The 18,078-nt window shown below is 49.4% G+C and overlaps 1 protein-coding gene across 1 annotated transcript in view; it reads left to right on the top strand.

Annotated features, from left to right (window-relative positions):
• LOC147623214 (DNAse I-like superfamily protein) overlaps positions 1-17,732 on the top strand; it is a 113,645-nt gene extending 95,913 nt beyond the window's left edge. Inside the window, exon 9 of the mRNA XM_086821294.1 lies at positions 16,399-17,732. Coding sequence (XP_086677420.1) covers positions 16,399-16,460 — 62 coding nt within the window. The 3' untranslated portion in view covers positions 16,461-17,732. The remainder of the gene's footprint in view (positions 1-16,398) is intronic.
• Positions 17,733-18,078: the final 346 nt, after the last annotated feature.

The raw sequence follows: 18,078 nt of genomic DNA, 5'->3' as shown, positions 1-18,078 counted from the left end.
TCATCCTGAATCTCATAGTAGAGGCAACTGCCATCCTCAATGCAAGCTCTGACTGCAATCAGGATCTCCAACTGTGTAAAGGCTCCCATCCACCGTGGGGCCATTGGCTCGAGAGGCGTGAACCACTCCTCTGTGAGTGCCTCCTGAATGTCATCCCTCATAATCAACCCCCCTTTGAAGTGACTTAGCCTCTCCGCCTGGATCTCCTCTGGGAGACTGCAGAAGGCCTGCCAGTCTCCAAAACTACGAGCTGGGCCTGCCGCTAAAGATCCCCAGGCTAGACGAGGCCGAGAACCCAGCATATGACCCTGCTCTGTGCGAACCACTGGGCTCCAGATGAGCGGCTGTCTGGCCCGCTCCTCAACACAAGAAGGAGGTCGTTGAGAGAGCCCCGGTCTCAGCAGCTCCCAAGCTCTCAGGATACTCAAAGCAAATCTGTCCTCCCATCCTCTACTGAGGCCTGTCCTCCTCATCTCTATGAAGATCCAGCGAATCTCTGGTGCCCAAGTACCCCCTGCAGGAGGCACCCGGGCCTGCAGTCGCTGCAAGAGGAGCTCTTTCCAAGGCTCAGCGCCTGGAAGCAACCCCCGAACAATAAGCTTCCCCAATAAGGCTCTACTCTGATCGACTGGATCTATAATGCCCAAACCGCCCTGAGCCAGCGGAAGTGTAATCACTGCCCATGCAACCTTTGCCCGAGCTGGCTGACCGTCCCGCCCAGACCACAGAAAGTTCCTGATCAGCCTCTGTACCTGGCTGATGCAAGAGCTCGAGAAAATCCAGCAAGACGTAATGTACCACATAGTCGCTAACAGCACCTGATTTGCCACCACCACCCTCCCTGCCAAGGATAGTCGAGCTGTACTCCAATACAATAGCTTCTTCCGAATGCTCAGAAGAAGCGGGGCAATCTGCTGCTCAGGTGACAAATCGAGGCCAATCTGGCATCCCAAATACCGCACTGCTGTGCCTGGAGGGATCCATCTAAAACCGGGGTCCGGGCTCCATGCCGGAGTGGGAGCACTACTGATCCAAAAGGCCACTGTCTTGCGCCAATTGATCAATGCTCCCGAAGCTGCACTAAAAACCTGGAGCGACTGCTCTGCCCGAATAAGATTGGCCTCTTGGCCATGCAAAAATAAGCCCGTGTCGTCTGCAAACTCAGCATCAAGCAAATCCTCCCCCCGGACTGGGAGCTGGAGTCCTCTCAAACCAACCTCCTCTGCCGTCAAATACATACTCATAGCCTCCGCAAAGAAGAGAAAAAGGAAAGGGGCGAGAGGACACCCCTGATGGACTGATCTGGTCAGCTCAAAACTCGGCCCCCGACCTCCTGCAATCAGCACCTGGCTGCGAGCTGTGGAATACAAAGCTGCCACCCCTCTGATCCATCCTGGCTCAAAGCCCAGGCGTAGCATAGTGCCCTCTAAGAATCCCCAATCAACTCTATCGTATGCCTTCTCAAAATCGAGAAGCATCACGACCAAGTCCTCGCCAAGAAACCTAGCTCGGGCCGTCGCCTCCCAGAAAGTAAAGATGTTGTCAAGGATACTGCGCTCCTTGACAAATCCTGTCTGAGTAGCATGAATCAACTCCCCCAGGAAGGGCTGGATTCTCAAACTCAAGGCCTTTGCTAAGACCTTGTAGACAGTATTGAGGATCGTAATAGGCCTCCAATGCCGAATGTCATCCGATACTCCCTCCCCCCTGGGGATAAGATAGATCAAACCCTCTGAAAAGCTCTGCGGCATCACCCCAGTGTCCAAAACATGCTGAAAGCCCCTGCGGAGGCCTGGCCCCAAAAGGTCCCAATAGCGCATAAAAAAGGCCGGCGTCAGTCCGTCCTCCCCTGGGCAACTAGGCCGCGGCAAGCTCAATCTCTAACAGAGGCGCACCTAGAACTGTGCGCATATGGTCTGTGACCCTCCTCTGCACATGGGCCCACACAGTCTGTCTGCACACATCTCGATCCTCAGTGGCTGGCTCCGCTGAAAGCAGGTCACTATAAAAAGCAGTGGCAATGGCTCTGATCTCCCCGAGCTCAGTAGCTATCGATCCATCCGGTCTACCAAGCTGGCGAACTCCTGCTCGCGCATGACGGGGTCCAGTGATCTCAAAAAACTCCCCAGTCACTCTATCACCAAGCTGCGTCCACTGAGAGGCCTGACGACGATAGTAAAACTCATGTCTCTGCTCCTCTACCTCTCTAACCTCCTGGCGTGCCTGGCTTAGCTGGGACGCCACCCACTCACATGCAGGCTGCTGCTCCTGAAGGCGCTGTAGCGAAGCAAGGCTGCGTCTCAGCCGTTGCTCCCGCTCGCGAATCTCTCCCAGTCGTGTCAAAGCTGCAGCATGTAGAAAAGAGCTAAGATCAATGAGTCCCTGGGCACACTGGCCCGCTGCATCCTGGTCAGAGCACTGACTATCATGCCAGATCCTCTCAATGTCCTCAGCGAGACTGGGATCTGCAAGTACCCTCTCTGGGATCCTCAACTGCAAGCTGGGCTCCCGTGTCCCCTTCTCCAATGTCAATATAACTGGCGCATGATCTGAAAATGAGGTGCCAGCAAGAATGCCGACGGAGCCCCCTCGCTCCCCTAACCAATCGCCCACATAAAAGCGATCAATCCGAGATAGATTAGTCCCTCCCTGTCGGCGATCCGACCGGGAGAAACTAAGACTGTCCTGAGACCGGGAGAAAGCCCCATGCTGCCATGCATCAGTGATCCTCAGTGACATGCAAAACCGGTCCCAAGCTGCAAGCTCCGTGCCATGCACTGTAACATGACTGCCTCCCACCCTATCTGCCGGGTCCTCGAGCATGTTGAAGTCTCCCCCAACACACCAATGTGCGGCCTCTGGCAATGCATCTGTAACCTGAGTCCAAAACTCTGCTCTGGCACTAGCATGATTGGGCGCATAGATGTTGAGCACACCCAATAGCTCATCATGCATCCTCAGAATGACATACTGTGCTCTACCAGGCACAATGATCCCTCGATCCACAATGGCCTGCCGCCATACATCTGCAATAACCATGCATACTCCTCCCTGTCCACCCAAAGGACCAAACCCTGCAGACCAAAAAGTGTCCCATCTACCAGGCATCACCGAACCATATCTCCGGATCCTGCTCTCACCCAAGTGGTGCTCCTGCATCATCAAAATGTCAATGCTGCCACCAACCAGGCATCTCTGAAGCTCCTGCCTCAAGCAACCTCGATAGCGTATAAAGTGTGCTCCGCCAAGGCCCTGTACATTCCATGAGATGATCCTCATGGATGCCCTGCTGAGGTGGATGCTGTCTCAGCCGTACGGCGGGCCTTCGCAAGCGGCTTGGATGGAGAGTAGTCCCCATCCGAACGGCTGCGAATCTGCCCACCCGGTGTACTGCAAGAATCCCGGATCAGGCGCCAGTGGCTGTGGCCCATGGCGACTGCCTCCTGCTCTGACAGAGGAACCTCATGTATACTCACATATCCAGGGTCGCGCGCCAAGTCTGCCACTATGCGCACGACCAAATGCCGAATCCCTCAGGTATCCACACTCCCGGGATCCAAGAAAAAATGAGCCAACTCCCAAAGTCGGCCTATCACATCAGTCACCTCCAGATCGCTCATGTGGTGAGAAAACTCAACTGCTTGAGTCTTCAAAGTGTTGAGAGCGAGCTCTAGAGTCCACTCCCGATCACAAGGTCCACATAGAGGGAACGAGAAGGCCACCGCTGAGTCTAGTGCCTCCTCCCCGCGGGCCGGAGGTATCACTACATGAACTCGAGTGGGTGCTGGCTCATGGGGGCCCTCTGCTCCAAAAAGCCGTGTAAAGGTATAATCAAAGGCCTCCGAGCGCTGTCTAATGCCAAGGCGACTCAGCCGACTGCGGATAGATGAAATCCGTGAGGCCCTAATCGGCATAGGTCTCCTCTGTGATGCTCGAGCGAGGTCAGTGCTCAGCGCTCTCCGGACTGCAGGTGAGCGCCAGGGAACTGCCAGGGTCTCCCGGGAAGGTGAGGCGAGCGGAGGGGGAGGAGGGGGAGGCGAGGGAGGTGGAGAGGGAGCCGCTGCCGAAACCGGAGCGGAGGCGGGAGGAGGCGAAGGTGGAGACGAGGCGGTGGGAGGGGACGGGGGTGGGGGGGGTGAAGAAGGGGGAGCTGGCATCTCCTGGTCCTCAGTCGCTGCAGGGGTCTCCTCCTGAAGGGGAGCAAAGCTGTTCCTCACGGGAACCCAGTGAGGCTAAGACTGTGGCTGCTGCTGCAGCGGTCTCTGGGCGTGCTGCTGTGGCTGTCTCCCTCGGCGGCGCCCCTGTCCAGGCTGCCACTCCGAGGTCTCTGTGGCCTGAGCAGGTGTCCCGGAGGCAGCCTGCCGAGCCGAATCTGTGGGCGGGCCATCAGTAGCCTGCTGCTGTGGTGGTGAGGGTCGGGGTCTCCTGCGAGGGCAGGCCTTGGCCAGATGACCGACCTGCCTGCAAATGAAGCATTGGTTCGGGAGCCCCGAGAACTCCACTCTCTGATCTTTCCACCCCCCCCTATCCTAGGTAGCTGAATGACCTTAGGAAGGGAGGAGATGTCAGATACCAACACTCTGACCGAAGGTAGCCCAGCTGCTCTGGCCACCACTGAAGCTGCTGAGGGGCCCGTCTCAAGAACCGAGCCCACCAATGCTCCGAGCCTGGAGAGGAGCGGAAGATACTCCCGGCGGAGACCAGGGAAACAAACTGTAATATGGAAGAGGCGCTCTCCCTGCTCCGCCGCAGCTGGGTCAAATCCATGCTGCCAAGGCCTGAAGAAAGCCCGAGCACCCCTGATGTCCAGAGGACTCATGGCAAGGACCTTGGCAACGCTCTGGGCGGCCTCGAACTCGATCTGATAATGTCCCCGGCCCAAGAGCTGTACATCCAGGATCTTGCCCACATCTGCTAGAAGGCGGGCCTGAAGAAGATCCCTGATCTCCCCTCTGCTGGGGCGAGTGCCGACTATACGGCAGATGGTGGAATGAGCCTGGAGGCGTTCCACCTCTGCGGTGAGGCTCGCTTCCTCTTCCGGCGAAAGAGAAAGCCTGATGGGGATGTCCTCGGGGGCGGGCGAGGGGGCTGCGGATGAGTCCCTCTGAGGCGAGGCGAGAGGAGTCTCCATCAGAGTCTGAAGCTCAGGCGAAGGCGAGGCGAAAACGGGAAACCTGCAAGAAACGGGGCTGCACACGAAGAGGCGGAAGACCGGAAGAAGAGGGAAAAAAAAAACAGAAACCCCCTGGGGGTGAAGAAAGGCACGAAAGAGCAGGGAGGGGGCGAAAAACCCCCAAGGAGAAGCCCTGGGGGGGGGGGGGGGGGTGGGGGGCGGCAGCAACGAGAAGGGGGGGGGCGGGGCACTGCTGAGAGGAGGCGGGCGCGAGCAGGCGGAGAGGGGGGGGACGAATCAGGCGAAAAAGGGGAGGGAGGGCGAATAGGCGAAGAGGGAGGGGGGGGGTGAGTCGGCGCGAAGAGGCTAGGAGGGGGGGGGATGAGATGGCGAGAAGGGGGGAGGCGCAGCAGCAGCGAGGAGGGGGGGGTGCAAGCAGGCAAGACCGCGAGAAGAAGGGGGGGGGGGGGGGGGGGGGGGGGGGCGCAACGGCGAGCAGAAGGGGGGGGAGCAAGAAACGAAGGCGGCGGCGATGGGCGAGCAGCGCAGGGGGGCGAAGGGCGGGAGCTTCAGCGAGCTAATTCATGACACTATGTACTTGATTCTCCCAAGATCAATATACTTTATTTGAGGGAGGGGTCGGCCGTTCCGGCTCATTGTGTGTCTCTTGTCAATTCAGCAAATTACTTCTTGTATTTGAGCACGTGTCCATCAAATCTTAGTGTATTTAAGTGTTGATTAGCATTGTGTTCAACCAAGTCACATGTTGAGCGGCTTGTTCCATTACCACATCCTCCGTGCTGCCATTTTCAAACAAGACGATGACTCTCTGTCCACCTATGTAGCCAAACGTCTTGAGCAGTTCGTTGCGCTCATACTCCTAGTCTTGGGTGTCCTTCTGCTTATCTTTAAGCTCTTGGCTAACGATTGCACCAACCTAAGAATTGAGGTCCGAAGAACTAGGGACAAGTGCTGGGGTTTGTGCGGGAGTGGGAGTCTCCATGAAAGCCGTGGAGGGGTGGGGTGGTAGTGTGTGAAGTAGTAGTCTTCTTTGGACAATCCTTAGAAGTGTGTTCTTTTGTATGACAAAAGAAACACCTACCCTCCTTTTACTGAGCTGTATCTTCTAGACTCAGTTTTCCACTGGTCTTGCTTGCCTGAGCTTTTTGGTTTGGAGTAAGCTAGTCGAGTTCTTGGAGCTAGAGGCTCTCGTGCTCTGTTTTGGGGAAGACCCTGTCTGGTTCTGGTCTTTTTCCCTTGAGGCGGGTGCCTTGGGAGTGGAATGATGGGAGTCTTGGACTTTCCGCCATTGTGCTTCATCTCAGCACTTTGCGCAAGTGAGAGTGCATCCTCGAAGGTGGCTGGCCGAAACATACGCACTTCCGACTGGATGTCAAGGCCATAAAGAAACTGCCCTTTCTTGTCCTTATCAGAAATGGCTAATTGCAAACATAAGTTCAAAATTTTGTTGGCAAACTACAGGACTGGTTGTGCGTTTTGACTCGCCCCCCCGAACTCGTCTTCGAGTCGCTCAAGGTAATGGGGTAGTAGAAACCATCCCAGACATAAGCTGCCATACCTAATCTGGTGTGGGCATGAGCCCACTGAGTCCACCATGGGATGGCCTTGCCCTCTAAATACCAACTAGCCAAGATCACTTTGTCGGTATCACTTTATCACTTTCTTACAACAACAAAATAAGCTTCAAATTGATGCAACTAGGAATAGATGGTCGTGGGGTCGAGTTTACTATTGTACTTATATTGATGAAGTTCATCCTCTTGGGAGGATTTCCTAAAGTTGGTGTTGCTCTTGCGTCTAACACTGCAACAAATCTTTCGTGCTCCACGCGTCGCCTGGCGTCTTCTTGTGTGGCAACATGGGATGCTGTTGCATGGTCTTCCATCAATCGAATCTCCAATGCTCGCATGTGCAACTCGAGTGTCGAACTCGGCTGCGATAATAACCCTTCAGAAGGGTTACCTGGAAGAGGATTTGCTATCAGGTTTTTTGGGAAGAGAAAGAGAGAGAGGAGGAGACACAGAAAAAGGGGCAGGAGTATGGGTTCTTTCTTCCAGGGCCAAGATCTGCGCCTTTTGCTCTTCCAACTTGGTGCTCTAGTTTGCGATTTCTCGCATCATCGTCTAGAACATCTCATGCACACTCATGTTTGCCATCCTCGAAGGATTCCGAAGTTCTTTGTCCTCTCTCTTTGTGAAAGCTCGCCATGGTGGGAATATGCACTTCCTTTCCATCCACGTGCAATAAAACCATCCACTTTGCGTGTGGGAGACTTTCTGGAGGCTTCGAGAGGCTACAAACTAACCGTCCTTTGAGGGACAAGAGTCACATGGTCCTCCGGAGTCTAGAAACCAATCACAAAAGCGGGATTTTTCCCCCCAGTTTTGTGGCTCAATCTTCACACTTGAAGAAGGCTCTGATACCACTATAACATGTGGAAGCTTGATGGATAGAATCGGTAATTTCAATGGACAGAATTTAACAATCTTTCATGACGAAGATAACGCACGAGAGAGAGAGAGAGAGAGAGAGAGAGAGAGAGAGAGAGAGAGAGAGAGAGAGAGAGAGAGAGAGAGAGAGAGAGAGAGAGTTGGGTCATGAATACCCTCGGTAGGGCCGCCACCACGAATCGTGTAGTTGCTTTATTAGATTGATGCAAATTTGTAAAAACTTCTGGTCGTTGACCTTTCACCTTCACCTTTCCCCTTGGCTATCTTGGCCCTAGGAGGATTGCAACCCTTGGTGTTGAATGACTGAAATCTTGTGTGCGCGCGCGTGGGTTGTGTGTGTGTGGGAACGTATATTGATACCAAGCTCTATACCCACTATTGAGCATTGATGACGTTAGTGGGGATGTGGTAGTATCTAGTCCATACTATGCATGATGGAGTTGATGGTTTATTGTCTTGTGGATAACTACCATGAGGTTATAAATTGCACCTTCTTATAAGGTGAATTTGGGCATGTTCTTGCTAGGTATATCTTTATGTTGTATTAGCGAACATGCAAATTTAACATTGTGAAGTTTTTGTCCAAGTTGTAGCGAGTTGATATAGTGTCAGTGTTTTATCCCCCTTCGGGGGTAGGTCGATAGGCAGTAAGTGTAGAAGATAGAAACCCAGTCAGTAGAATACAGTGAACACACAACTCATCTCTCTCTCTTCTCTCAACTCATCTCTCTCTCTCTCTCTCTCTCTCTCTCTCTCTCTCTCTCTCTCTCTCTCTCTCTCTCTCTCTCTCTCTCTCTCGCTTCCACCGCCTGCTGTTCGCCCTGCTCGCTTGCGCCGCCCTTCCCTGTCTGCCGCCTCCCCTGCTCGCCGCCGCCACCCTGCTCGCTTCCGCCGCCCTGTTATAGCGCCGCCTGCTTCGCTTCCGCCGCCTGCCCTCCCGCCTGCTGTTCGCCGCCCCCTCTCTGTTCGAACTTTCTGTCACCCCCTCCCGCCTGCTGCCCTGTTCGCTGTACACCGCACAGGTCTGCTGGCAATGGCTAGTCTATCTATCCATTAGACTGTGTGCCCCCCTTTCCCCACCCACCCTTGCTCAGGCCCCCAAGGCAGCAGCATAACTCTCTCTCTCTCTCTCGCTTCTTCCATGGCTTCCCCCTTGCGCAACCCGACGAAGGCGACCTTTATGGTCACAAACAAGAGGATAACAAATGTGGAAAAGGAAATGAAGGAATGGAAGGCATAGATGGAGGGATGGTGGAAGGAGAAAGCAAACTTTCTCCAAATGGTATTCAATGAGGGTAAGTGGTGGAAAGAGGAGAAGGAGGACCTCATAGCGGAAGTCAAAGACCTTCACGGGAAAGTCAACACGCTCAAAGGCGTAATTTCAGCTCTTCAGAGGGAGCTTGCAGAGGCCAAGGCAAATGGTGGACTTGAAGAAGGTGAAATTCAGCCATCCATGATAGAAGAGCTCAAGATTATCAAGGAACAAGTACGGGCAATTAAGGAAGAAGAGAAGCAACAGGAAGCAAAGACTTCCTCATGGGTGGAAGTCATCACCAAGACTCAAAAGAAGATGGATGAAGCGGAGAAGTGGATAGAGGTCGCCAAGAAGGGTAAAGGTAAGGAGATAACAACCCCTACACCTACAATCATTAACATGACTTTGGAAGAGGAACAATGAAGACGTACACGTGCTTTGCATGTGAGGATTACCGGCCTTAAAGACGGGGATAAAGTTGAAGAGGAGGTGAAAGAGCTTATGGTGTTGATGGGGATTGACAGTCCGACACACGCAAAAGCCTGGAGAGTGGGCAAAAAAAGCGGAGGCAACGGGGAAACATCAAAGGAAAGAGCTCTCATACTTCGCTTCCCTTCTATTGAGGCGAAGAAGGAGTTCTTGAAGAGACGACCCACTTTAAAGAATACAGGCATTTTTCTTGGTGATGATCTTACTCTTTCACAGCTTGCACATATGAAGGAAGTCATGCCAGAGATTAGAGCGGCAAGAGAAAAGGGTAAGATAGCATTTTATAGAGAAGGGAGGGTGGTCATCGTGGAGCGACGCTCTACATGACGGTGCGAGACCTATGGGACCAAATTAAAGCTGGCAGCCTGGAACTACAATGGATCCCTCAGACTTGATGTAGGTGCCTTTGAGGACAGCTTTAGAGATAGAGATATAGTCTTCTACTCGGAGACTCACCAGGCCCCTGGTCAGATGATGCCACAGGTGACAGGATACAGATGGGAGACAGCTTGCAGAGTAGGGACGAGATCGGTACACAGTAGTAGAGGATCAGGAGGGGTGGCAGTTCTTTTTAGTTCGGAGAGATGATCAGGCCAGATATATGTGGGTGAGACTGAGGGCCGACACAGGCAGATTCCTGTATATTGCCATATGCTATTTTGCTCCTAGTACATCGACATATGCAGCACCTAGAGGGCAGTCTCCTTTCTCTGTGCTAGATGATGACATATGGGAGTTCTCTAGGGATGGAGACATCATCCTGTTAGGGGACTTTAATGCCCGGACGGGCAACCAGACAGCCTTTTATGATACCTCGGAGGAGATGCTGAGAGAGCTGGACACTCTGGATATGGGATTAGACAGACGCTCACAGGATGTGGAGTGCACAGAGTATGGGAGATATTTGGTAGATATGGGGACTGCACATGGGTTGGCCATACTTAATGGCTTGCAGAGGTTTCCGTCAGCAGCTGGATTTACTTGCTTAGGTCCAAGGAGGTGCATAGATCCAGATGAAGAACGCAGCCAGGGTAGCAGCCATAGAGCAGGTCAGGCAACATGCAATGCCAAAGGAAGGCAGCTCTGGGAGTATATGCTGAAAGGGGCATATTAGTTAGCTCTCAGGAACATTTCCAAGGGTGGAGCAAGAGGCAAGATCATCCCCATAGAAGAAGACCATGGATGTGTTAAGGGAAAAGGCATTGAAGGCATGGGGACAACAGTGGAACAGCTGCACAGTTCTTAACTAGACTTGGAGTGGATCTGAGAAGTGTAGGGTTTTCAATCAAGGTGTCAAAGTGAAGCAGTTAAAAGTATCAAAACAAAAAGCAATCAAAATATTATAAGAAAAGCAATCAAAACTCAAAGTCGTAAGTCCAAGGAGGAAGATGACAGGTTTACAACCCATCATCAAGTTTAACAAGAGGGGATGTCACGTGTACACATGTGGCCATGTCTAATCCTCATAGTTAATCCCTGGTTTAGGCATCATTTTACGGTAGTCTAGCAGGGCACTAGCAGGCTCATACAGTTCAAACAGAAGCTCCACAAGTAGACCCAAGGGTTCAGGCATGTATCAGCCCACGTGTTCTCAGTTTTGGCCATCATTTGGGTGTATGCCCCCTGCAGAAGGCCAACAGCATTACATCAGTCATGAGCATCATCCGGGCTGGCCGACCACCATATTCAGCATATATACCTGATTTATCTGGGTCGTGGTGTCACCATTTGGTTCCTTTCAGTCTTGACCAGTGTTTCATAAACCGGTTAGAGCCAAGGTGTGAACATGGATTTTACACTGAAGCAGGGAAGTCACAGGATGGAAAACGCTTGTGTAAAGCCAAGACTTGTTGTAGAACTTGTGTGAAGGCTTATCTGGCATGTCTCTATCTGAAGGTTGATTACAGGACATGAGTTTTCAGGATTTTACTCACTTATATGGTTTATAAGGATACTTGTTCACACTTATTTAGAAGTGGGTAGACATATGGGGATTTGGACAAGGAGCATATACATGATATGGACCTGAATTTTTAAGCCATGTGTGTGAACACTTCAAGTAAACGAAAACTTTCCATGGATCTTGCGAGTTTATATAGATATATATATACAGATATATATATATATATGGCGGCTGTTTATAAGTCCCAAAAACAAGGAGCTTTTGATATTTATGGAGAGGCTACTATTTTTGGCACAAAAAGGGAAAAACACATCTATTTCTGAACTTGTTGACTCTGTTAAGCATTGCTGAGTAGCAACACGTTTTCTCTCGCCTGGAAGTGCAGGCCGTACAGAAGCAACCAACCCACCTGCTTTATTCTCTCTCTACAGGCCAACTGCAGCAGCAACTCTCTCTCTCTTCCTTTGCGTTGATCGTACACTGCAGGAGGGGGCTGAGCGCTGGCCAGCGAGACTCCTTCCTTGAGCCGTCCGTACAACAGCCGTACAACAAGTACGGCAGGCCTTCTCCTATCTGGCGTAGAACGTACAACAGGTTTTCTCTCTCTACGCTGGCCATACAGGTGGACAGGTTCTCTCTCTCTGTTTTCATTGTTCATGCAACAACAGCAGGCTGATCGGAACTTTTCTCTTTCTCCTCTGAGCATTGGATTGGCTCTATACCACATACTAAACTCGTGCCGTTTCGTATGTTTGAAACTACCTTGTAGTGGTATGGGACGCTAGAATGTCACATATGCGGTTACAAAACTATGAATTATTTATCAGTATCATGGATTGGCCAATTCTAGTCTATGAGCTGTTTCAAAGCCAACATGGCAAGCATACTGCGCTTGTATGGTTGATCAAAGATATGCAGGGCTGTCCTGGACAACAGTGTGTCAGTTGAGCTCCCCTGGCTTGTGTGAACATGTGCTTGTTTTGGTGGCTTTGCGGAGAAGGATTTCTCACATCGATCATGCCACGGCACATTCCTTTTGCATGTATGTGGATGGATCCCCAAGAAAGACTCTGGTGTGAGCCCACTGACATGTCAACAGGAGTTTATATCTTTTGCAGGTATGTGGATGGATCCCCAAGAAGGACTCTGGTGTGAGCCCATTGACATGGCAAAATAACAGGTGTGGCTTGTGAGGCTTGACATGACTGAACATGTGTGGCTTCTGAGGCTTGACATGATAGAACATGTATGGCTTGTGAAGCTTGACATGACATAATTCTGAGACTTGACATGATAGAACATGTGTGGCTTTTGAGGCTTGACATGACAGAACATGTGTGGCTTTTGAGGCTTGACATGACAGCACATGTGTGGCTTGTGCAGCCTAATATGATAGTACATGTATGGCAGATGTAGCCTGACATGGTTAGGAGTAGTAACCCTGGTGCTCACTTCGTACTTATGTTTTGGGAAGTTTCCGAAAGGATTCAAGATTCTTGAACATTCAGAAAAGTGGCAACTTTGTCGAGTATTCTATGGTACAGTGGATTTGGAATTATGGTTTTAATAATCAGATTATGGCAATGCATCTACAATACTTGAAGGGTATTTTTCCACTCTTACCAGGTTAATACAGCTGTGGACAACTATCTTATAAGATGGCGAGGATGTCACCATTTGGTCTCTTTCAGTCTTGACCAGTGTTTCATACACCGGTTGGAGCCATGGTGTGAACGGGGATTTTCCAGAGAAGCACGGAGGTCACAGGATGGAAAACGCCTGTGTAAAGCCAAGACTTGTTGCAAAACTTGTGTGAAGGCTTACCTGGCATGTCTCTATTTGAAGGTGGATTACAGGACTTGAGTTTTCAGGATTTTACTCACTTATATGGTTTATAAGGATACTTGTTCACACTTATTTATAAGTGGGTGGACATATGGGATTTGGACAAGGAGCATGTACGTGAGGTGGACCTGAATTTTTAAGCCATGTGTGTGAACACTTCAAACAAGCGCCAAACTTTGCATGGATCTTGCGAGTTTATATATATATATATATATACATATATATGGCGGCTGTTTATAACTCCCAAAAACAAGGAGCTTTTTGATATTTATGGAGAGGCTACTATTTTTGGCACAAAAAGGGAAAAGCACATCTATTTCTTGGCTTGTCGACTCCATTAAAGGGTGGAGGAGCTTGAAGCATAAGCATCGCTGGGCAACAACATGTTTTCTCTCTCTTGCAAGTGCAGGCCGTACAACAGTAGCTAGCCCACCTGCTTTATTCTCTCTCTACGTGCCGACCGCCGCAGCAACTCTGTCTCTTTTCCTTTGTGTTGATCGTACACTGCAGGATTTGGCTGAGCGCTGGCCGGCGAAATTCCTTCATTGAGCCATCCGTACAATAGCCATACATCAAGTACGGCAGCCCCCCCTCCTCTCTCTGGCGCAGACCGTACATCAGGTTCTCTCTCTCTATGCTAGCCATACAGGTGGACATGTTTTCTTTCTGTGTCTTTTCACGGTCCGTAAAGCAGCAGGCTGATTGGAACTTTTTCTCTCCTCTGAGCACTGGCCGTACAGCAGCAGTTTTGCCTCCTCCTTTTGGGCGACTGGCTGTACAGTACAACAGCTTTTCTCTTCTTCCGGAAGTTTTGGTCGTATAGCAGGTATCTCTCCCTCTCATCATAAAACATGTTTTCAAGTTAAAACTAAAGAATCTGGGTAAAAAACGCTTAAATCGTACAGTTCCAGGTGGACAGGAATGAAACGCGCTTCATTCGTATGAAATGTTTCGTTTCATTCAAACTGAATTAAACACGTTTCATTGCAACTATGAGGATTGCACCCGCACCTTGGTTTGGTTGTAACAGTTTATTCATTGGAATAAAGCAGTTCCTATGGGGGGCCGGCTGTTCCGGCTCAGTGTTGTGTTCTCTTTGGTCTGTGGATTGGTCTCACGTGGATATATGGAACTGGCCGACAGCAGGCCGGGCTGGTCCAGGGCAGAAAACAGAGCCTATATAAAGGCTAGGCCAAGTCCATTCATAGCATCTGTGAGGGATAGGTCGGCAGTGAGTAGGATATAGGAAGTCAGTTAGTAAAAGGTCATAAGTCCTCTTGGCAGGCAAGGGCCTTAGCAGTTGTACAGACATGTCATCATCTTTTTGTACTATATAATACATTGAATGCACAATTCATCTCTCTTCTCTCTGTGTCTCATATTTGTGTTAAGCATGAGCATGTTCCTCAGGAAGTAGGCTTAGGGCTGTGGATAGTAGAGCAAGGCTTTCGCGCATGCAACATTGGTATCAGAGCATCAGCCTCAGCCCAACTAAGCACTAGTAGTCCCAAGGAGGTGCATAGATCTAGATGAACGTAGCCAATGTAGCAGTCATGGAGTGGTTAGGCATCAGACAACGCCAAATGAAAGTAGCTCTGGGAGTATGCTGAAAGGGGCATATCAGTTAGCTCTCGGGAACATTTCCAAGTGTGGAGCAACAGGCAGGATCATCTTGGCAAAAGAAGACCATGGATGTGTTAAGGGAAAGGCCATTGAAGGCATGGGTCAATGGTGGAACAGATGCACAATTAACTAGTCTTGAAGTGGATCTGAGAAGTGTCGGATTTTCACCCAAGGTGTCAAAGTCAAACAGTTAAAAGTATCAAAAGAAAAAGCAATCAAAATATCAAAAGAAAAGCAATCAAAATCAAAGTCGTAAGTCAAGGGAGGAAGGACGACATGTTTCCAACCCATCATCAAGTTTAGCAGGAGGGGATGCCACGTGCTCACAGTGGCCATGTCTAATCCTCATAGTTAATCCATGATTTAGGCATCATTTTAGGGTAGTCTAGTAGGGCACTAGCAGGCTCATACAGTTCAAGCAGAGCCATGCATCAGCCCACATGTTCTTTATTTTGGCTATCATTTGGGTGGCTACAGAAGGCCGGCATCATTACATCAGTCATGAGCATAATCCGGGCTGGCTGACCACCATATTCAGCATATATACATGATTTATCTGGGTCGTGGGCACATGGGACTGGCCGAAAGCAGGTCGGGCTGGTCCAGTGCAGAAAACAGAGCCTATATAAAGGCTAGGCCAAGTCCATTCATAACATCTGATTCCCCTTCAAGGGCAGGTCCATAGGCAGTCAGTAGAAGATAGAAAGTCAGTTAGTAGAAAGGTCAGAAGTACCTCTTTTGGGACAGCCAAAGGCCTCAGCAGTTGTACAGACATATCAAGACATATCATCATCTTTTTGTACCATATAATACATTGAACACATAGTTCATCTCTATCTTTGCGTTAAGCATCTAAACCGAGACCAAAATATGAGGAACTCCTTCCCAAAAAGCTACAAGTATACCCTAACCTGAGAGAGATCTTGGAAGTGATGGGAACAGCGTTGTTGACTACATTGCTGGATCCCCACCTTCATCACCATGATACCTTTTTTTACATTTTGGCCTGCTTATGTGGGGAGCTGATTACTGTTGTCACCTTTTTGTCACTCTGAGATGGGTTCTAGAGGTCCTCTCCACCTGCCCTCTGTAGTCTGGATGAGGACCTGATCATGCACAAAGAAGTATGAGAATGCAACGCCTTTCTCATGTCCTCCATGGACATTCAAGCTTGTCATTCATTAAGTACAAGCAAGCTGGCTCAACACATAGGCAGGCCTATATGTACCTCATGAGCTAATTGGGATCAAAATCCACCATTTGTTGGGTCAACGCACAGTTATGTGCACTCCAACTCATTTATTTAGACCTCAAGCCCTGTTAATAACCCTCCTTTTATTGGATTATAAACTAACTCTCCAATAGCCCCCATGTTATACCTTGCATGAACCCTAGGGCCTAAAGTACTATCCCTTAGCTGGACCATGCCTAGGCCACAGCAGTGGGGGGAGCACACATATAACCGAACCACTCGGTGGTTGTTGGCTGTGGTATAGGATGCAGTCAATAGTCATCCATTGGCGAGGTGGTGTATGGTGTGGAGACCTAGCACTCAATGTATTCACACGTCTAACCCTTTGACACATGGGGGTAGTCCAGAGCAGGAGAGAGAGAGAGAGATCCTGTTGATGAATAATGTGAGTAGATAGTTGTGCGATGTTGTGACAATCTTTTTGTTGTGTGTTATATGTTTATGTAGGGTTTTACGGAAGTGATCACTGCCCCATCACCATGGAATTATCATGCAAGCCATCCTTATAGCTACCTCATCACTCTTGAGCCATTCCTTTTACTTTATATCAGCCATGAGCCTTTCTTAAGCTACCTCATCACCCCGGTGACTCAACTGATCCTGTTTTGATGCCAAGGGTGGAATTTTGTTGATAGATAGCGTATGCTCCAACCTGCCATTATATGGTGACATTTCTTTGTAATTTTTGGCCTCATTGCAAATTTGAAGCAAGTTACATGGCAAAGGGTTCAAGGCAAGATACAAGGCTCAGGCTCAGTTACAAGTTACAAGGCTCAGGCTCTCTGTCTCTCTCACACACACATATACGTGCGCGCGCACGTTCTCAGGTGGTGTCAAAATGTGTGAACTTTTAGGTTGTGAACATAATCACAATACATGAGCAAGTCTAATGGTCAACTATTTCCTGGAAAAGGCTCGTGAGCATTTAAAAATGATTGGCAGCATCTGTCTTTATGAGAAAGTAAGTTTTGATATGAATAAAATGGTTGTATGTAACAATAAAAGGGGGAGACGGTTGCAGAGCTGTGTGATTATGGACTTTAGATGTGTGTGGGCGGTGATCTTGAACAAGAAAATCTGAGGTTGGAAGGAGCAATGCTATCAAGCCACTGATCAGATCTGAACTTTTCGACCAAAGATTTTGCTCCAAATTTATTGTTGCAAAAGGGTTGTGATTCTTGAAGAAGATGTGCAGGCAGCCATTTGAGCTGTGGGTGTAGAGTGCTACAAAAAGTAGCCATGGGTCTGGAGCACCAACCTTTGTCGTGTGCAGCCATAGTTAGTAAGCTTGTAAACATAGCGAGAATGATCTCCACACGTGTATGTCCTAGAGGAAACTCCTGAGCTTTGTTTGGGTGCAGAGGAACAGAGTAGCTACCACTGTTGCATAGGCACAAGGCAAGAGCAAAGGTGAAATCTTGGAGCAGATAACGACTACTAAAGATCCAAAGGGTCCATGAGACCAAAAATGTGGTACATATGATCCATGCAAGGAGAGGCCCGAGACTAGGTGTATTGTAGAGCTGAAGGACGGCAATTGTCAATGTACCTTAGGAAGTTTCTAGAATCAACTTAAAAATTACCGTGGTTATGTTAAGGAATATCTACAAAAATCAGCCGACAATTGATCTTTAACACCACCCTTAACGACTATTTCACACATTATCCCATCCCCTACATACATGGTAAATGTTATGCGTGTAAAATTTCTTACATACTTAGTGTTGTTTTTAGTGTTGGTGCCAATACAAATGCATTAAGAGAGAACATTTTGAAGAAAAGTCATTCTTAACCAAGTGAAGACCCTTTTGGATTGGTCCATCAGTACGGAAGCTTGGGAACAATGAGAGGTCAACAAAGAACTTTAAGATTTAAGGAATAAAAGTGACTCAAATCCCCATTGTGTTTTGTTGAGGGTTGCTCTCTTGTGCATCTTATCTCTCTCTCTCTCTCTCTCTCTCCTCCTTCCCCACTTTTGCAAAAGGTTCATGAAAACACCTCAAATGTATGGAAGGTATTGTTCAAAATCACTAGGCTAGATGTATAGTTAAAATCAACAAGAAAGACCAATCCTTAAGCACCAATGGGGGATGTGGAGTTCTCTGTGCATGTTAACGATGTTAAGAT

Source organism: Cibotium barometz, chromosome 27 (assembly GCF_041138505.1).
Source record: "Cibotium barometz isolate CiBa-2024 chromosome 27, ASM4113850v1, whole genome shotgun sequence".
NCBI classification, from domain to species: domain Eukaryota; kingdom Viridiplantae; phylum Streptophyta; class Polypodiopsida; order Cyatheales; family Cibotiaceae; genus Cibotium; species Cibotium barometz.
Note: the sequence above shows the minus strand (reverse complement) of the source record. Positions and strands in the feature narration are given on the sequence as shown.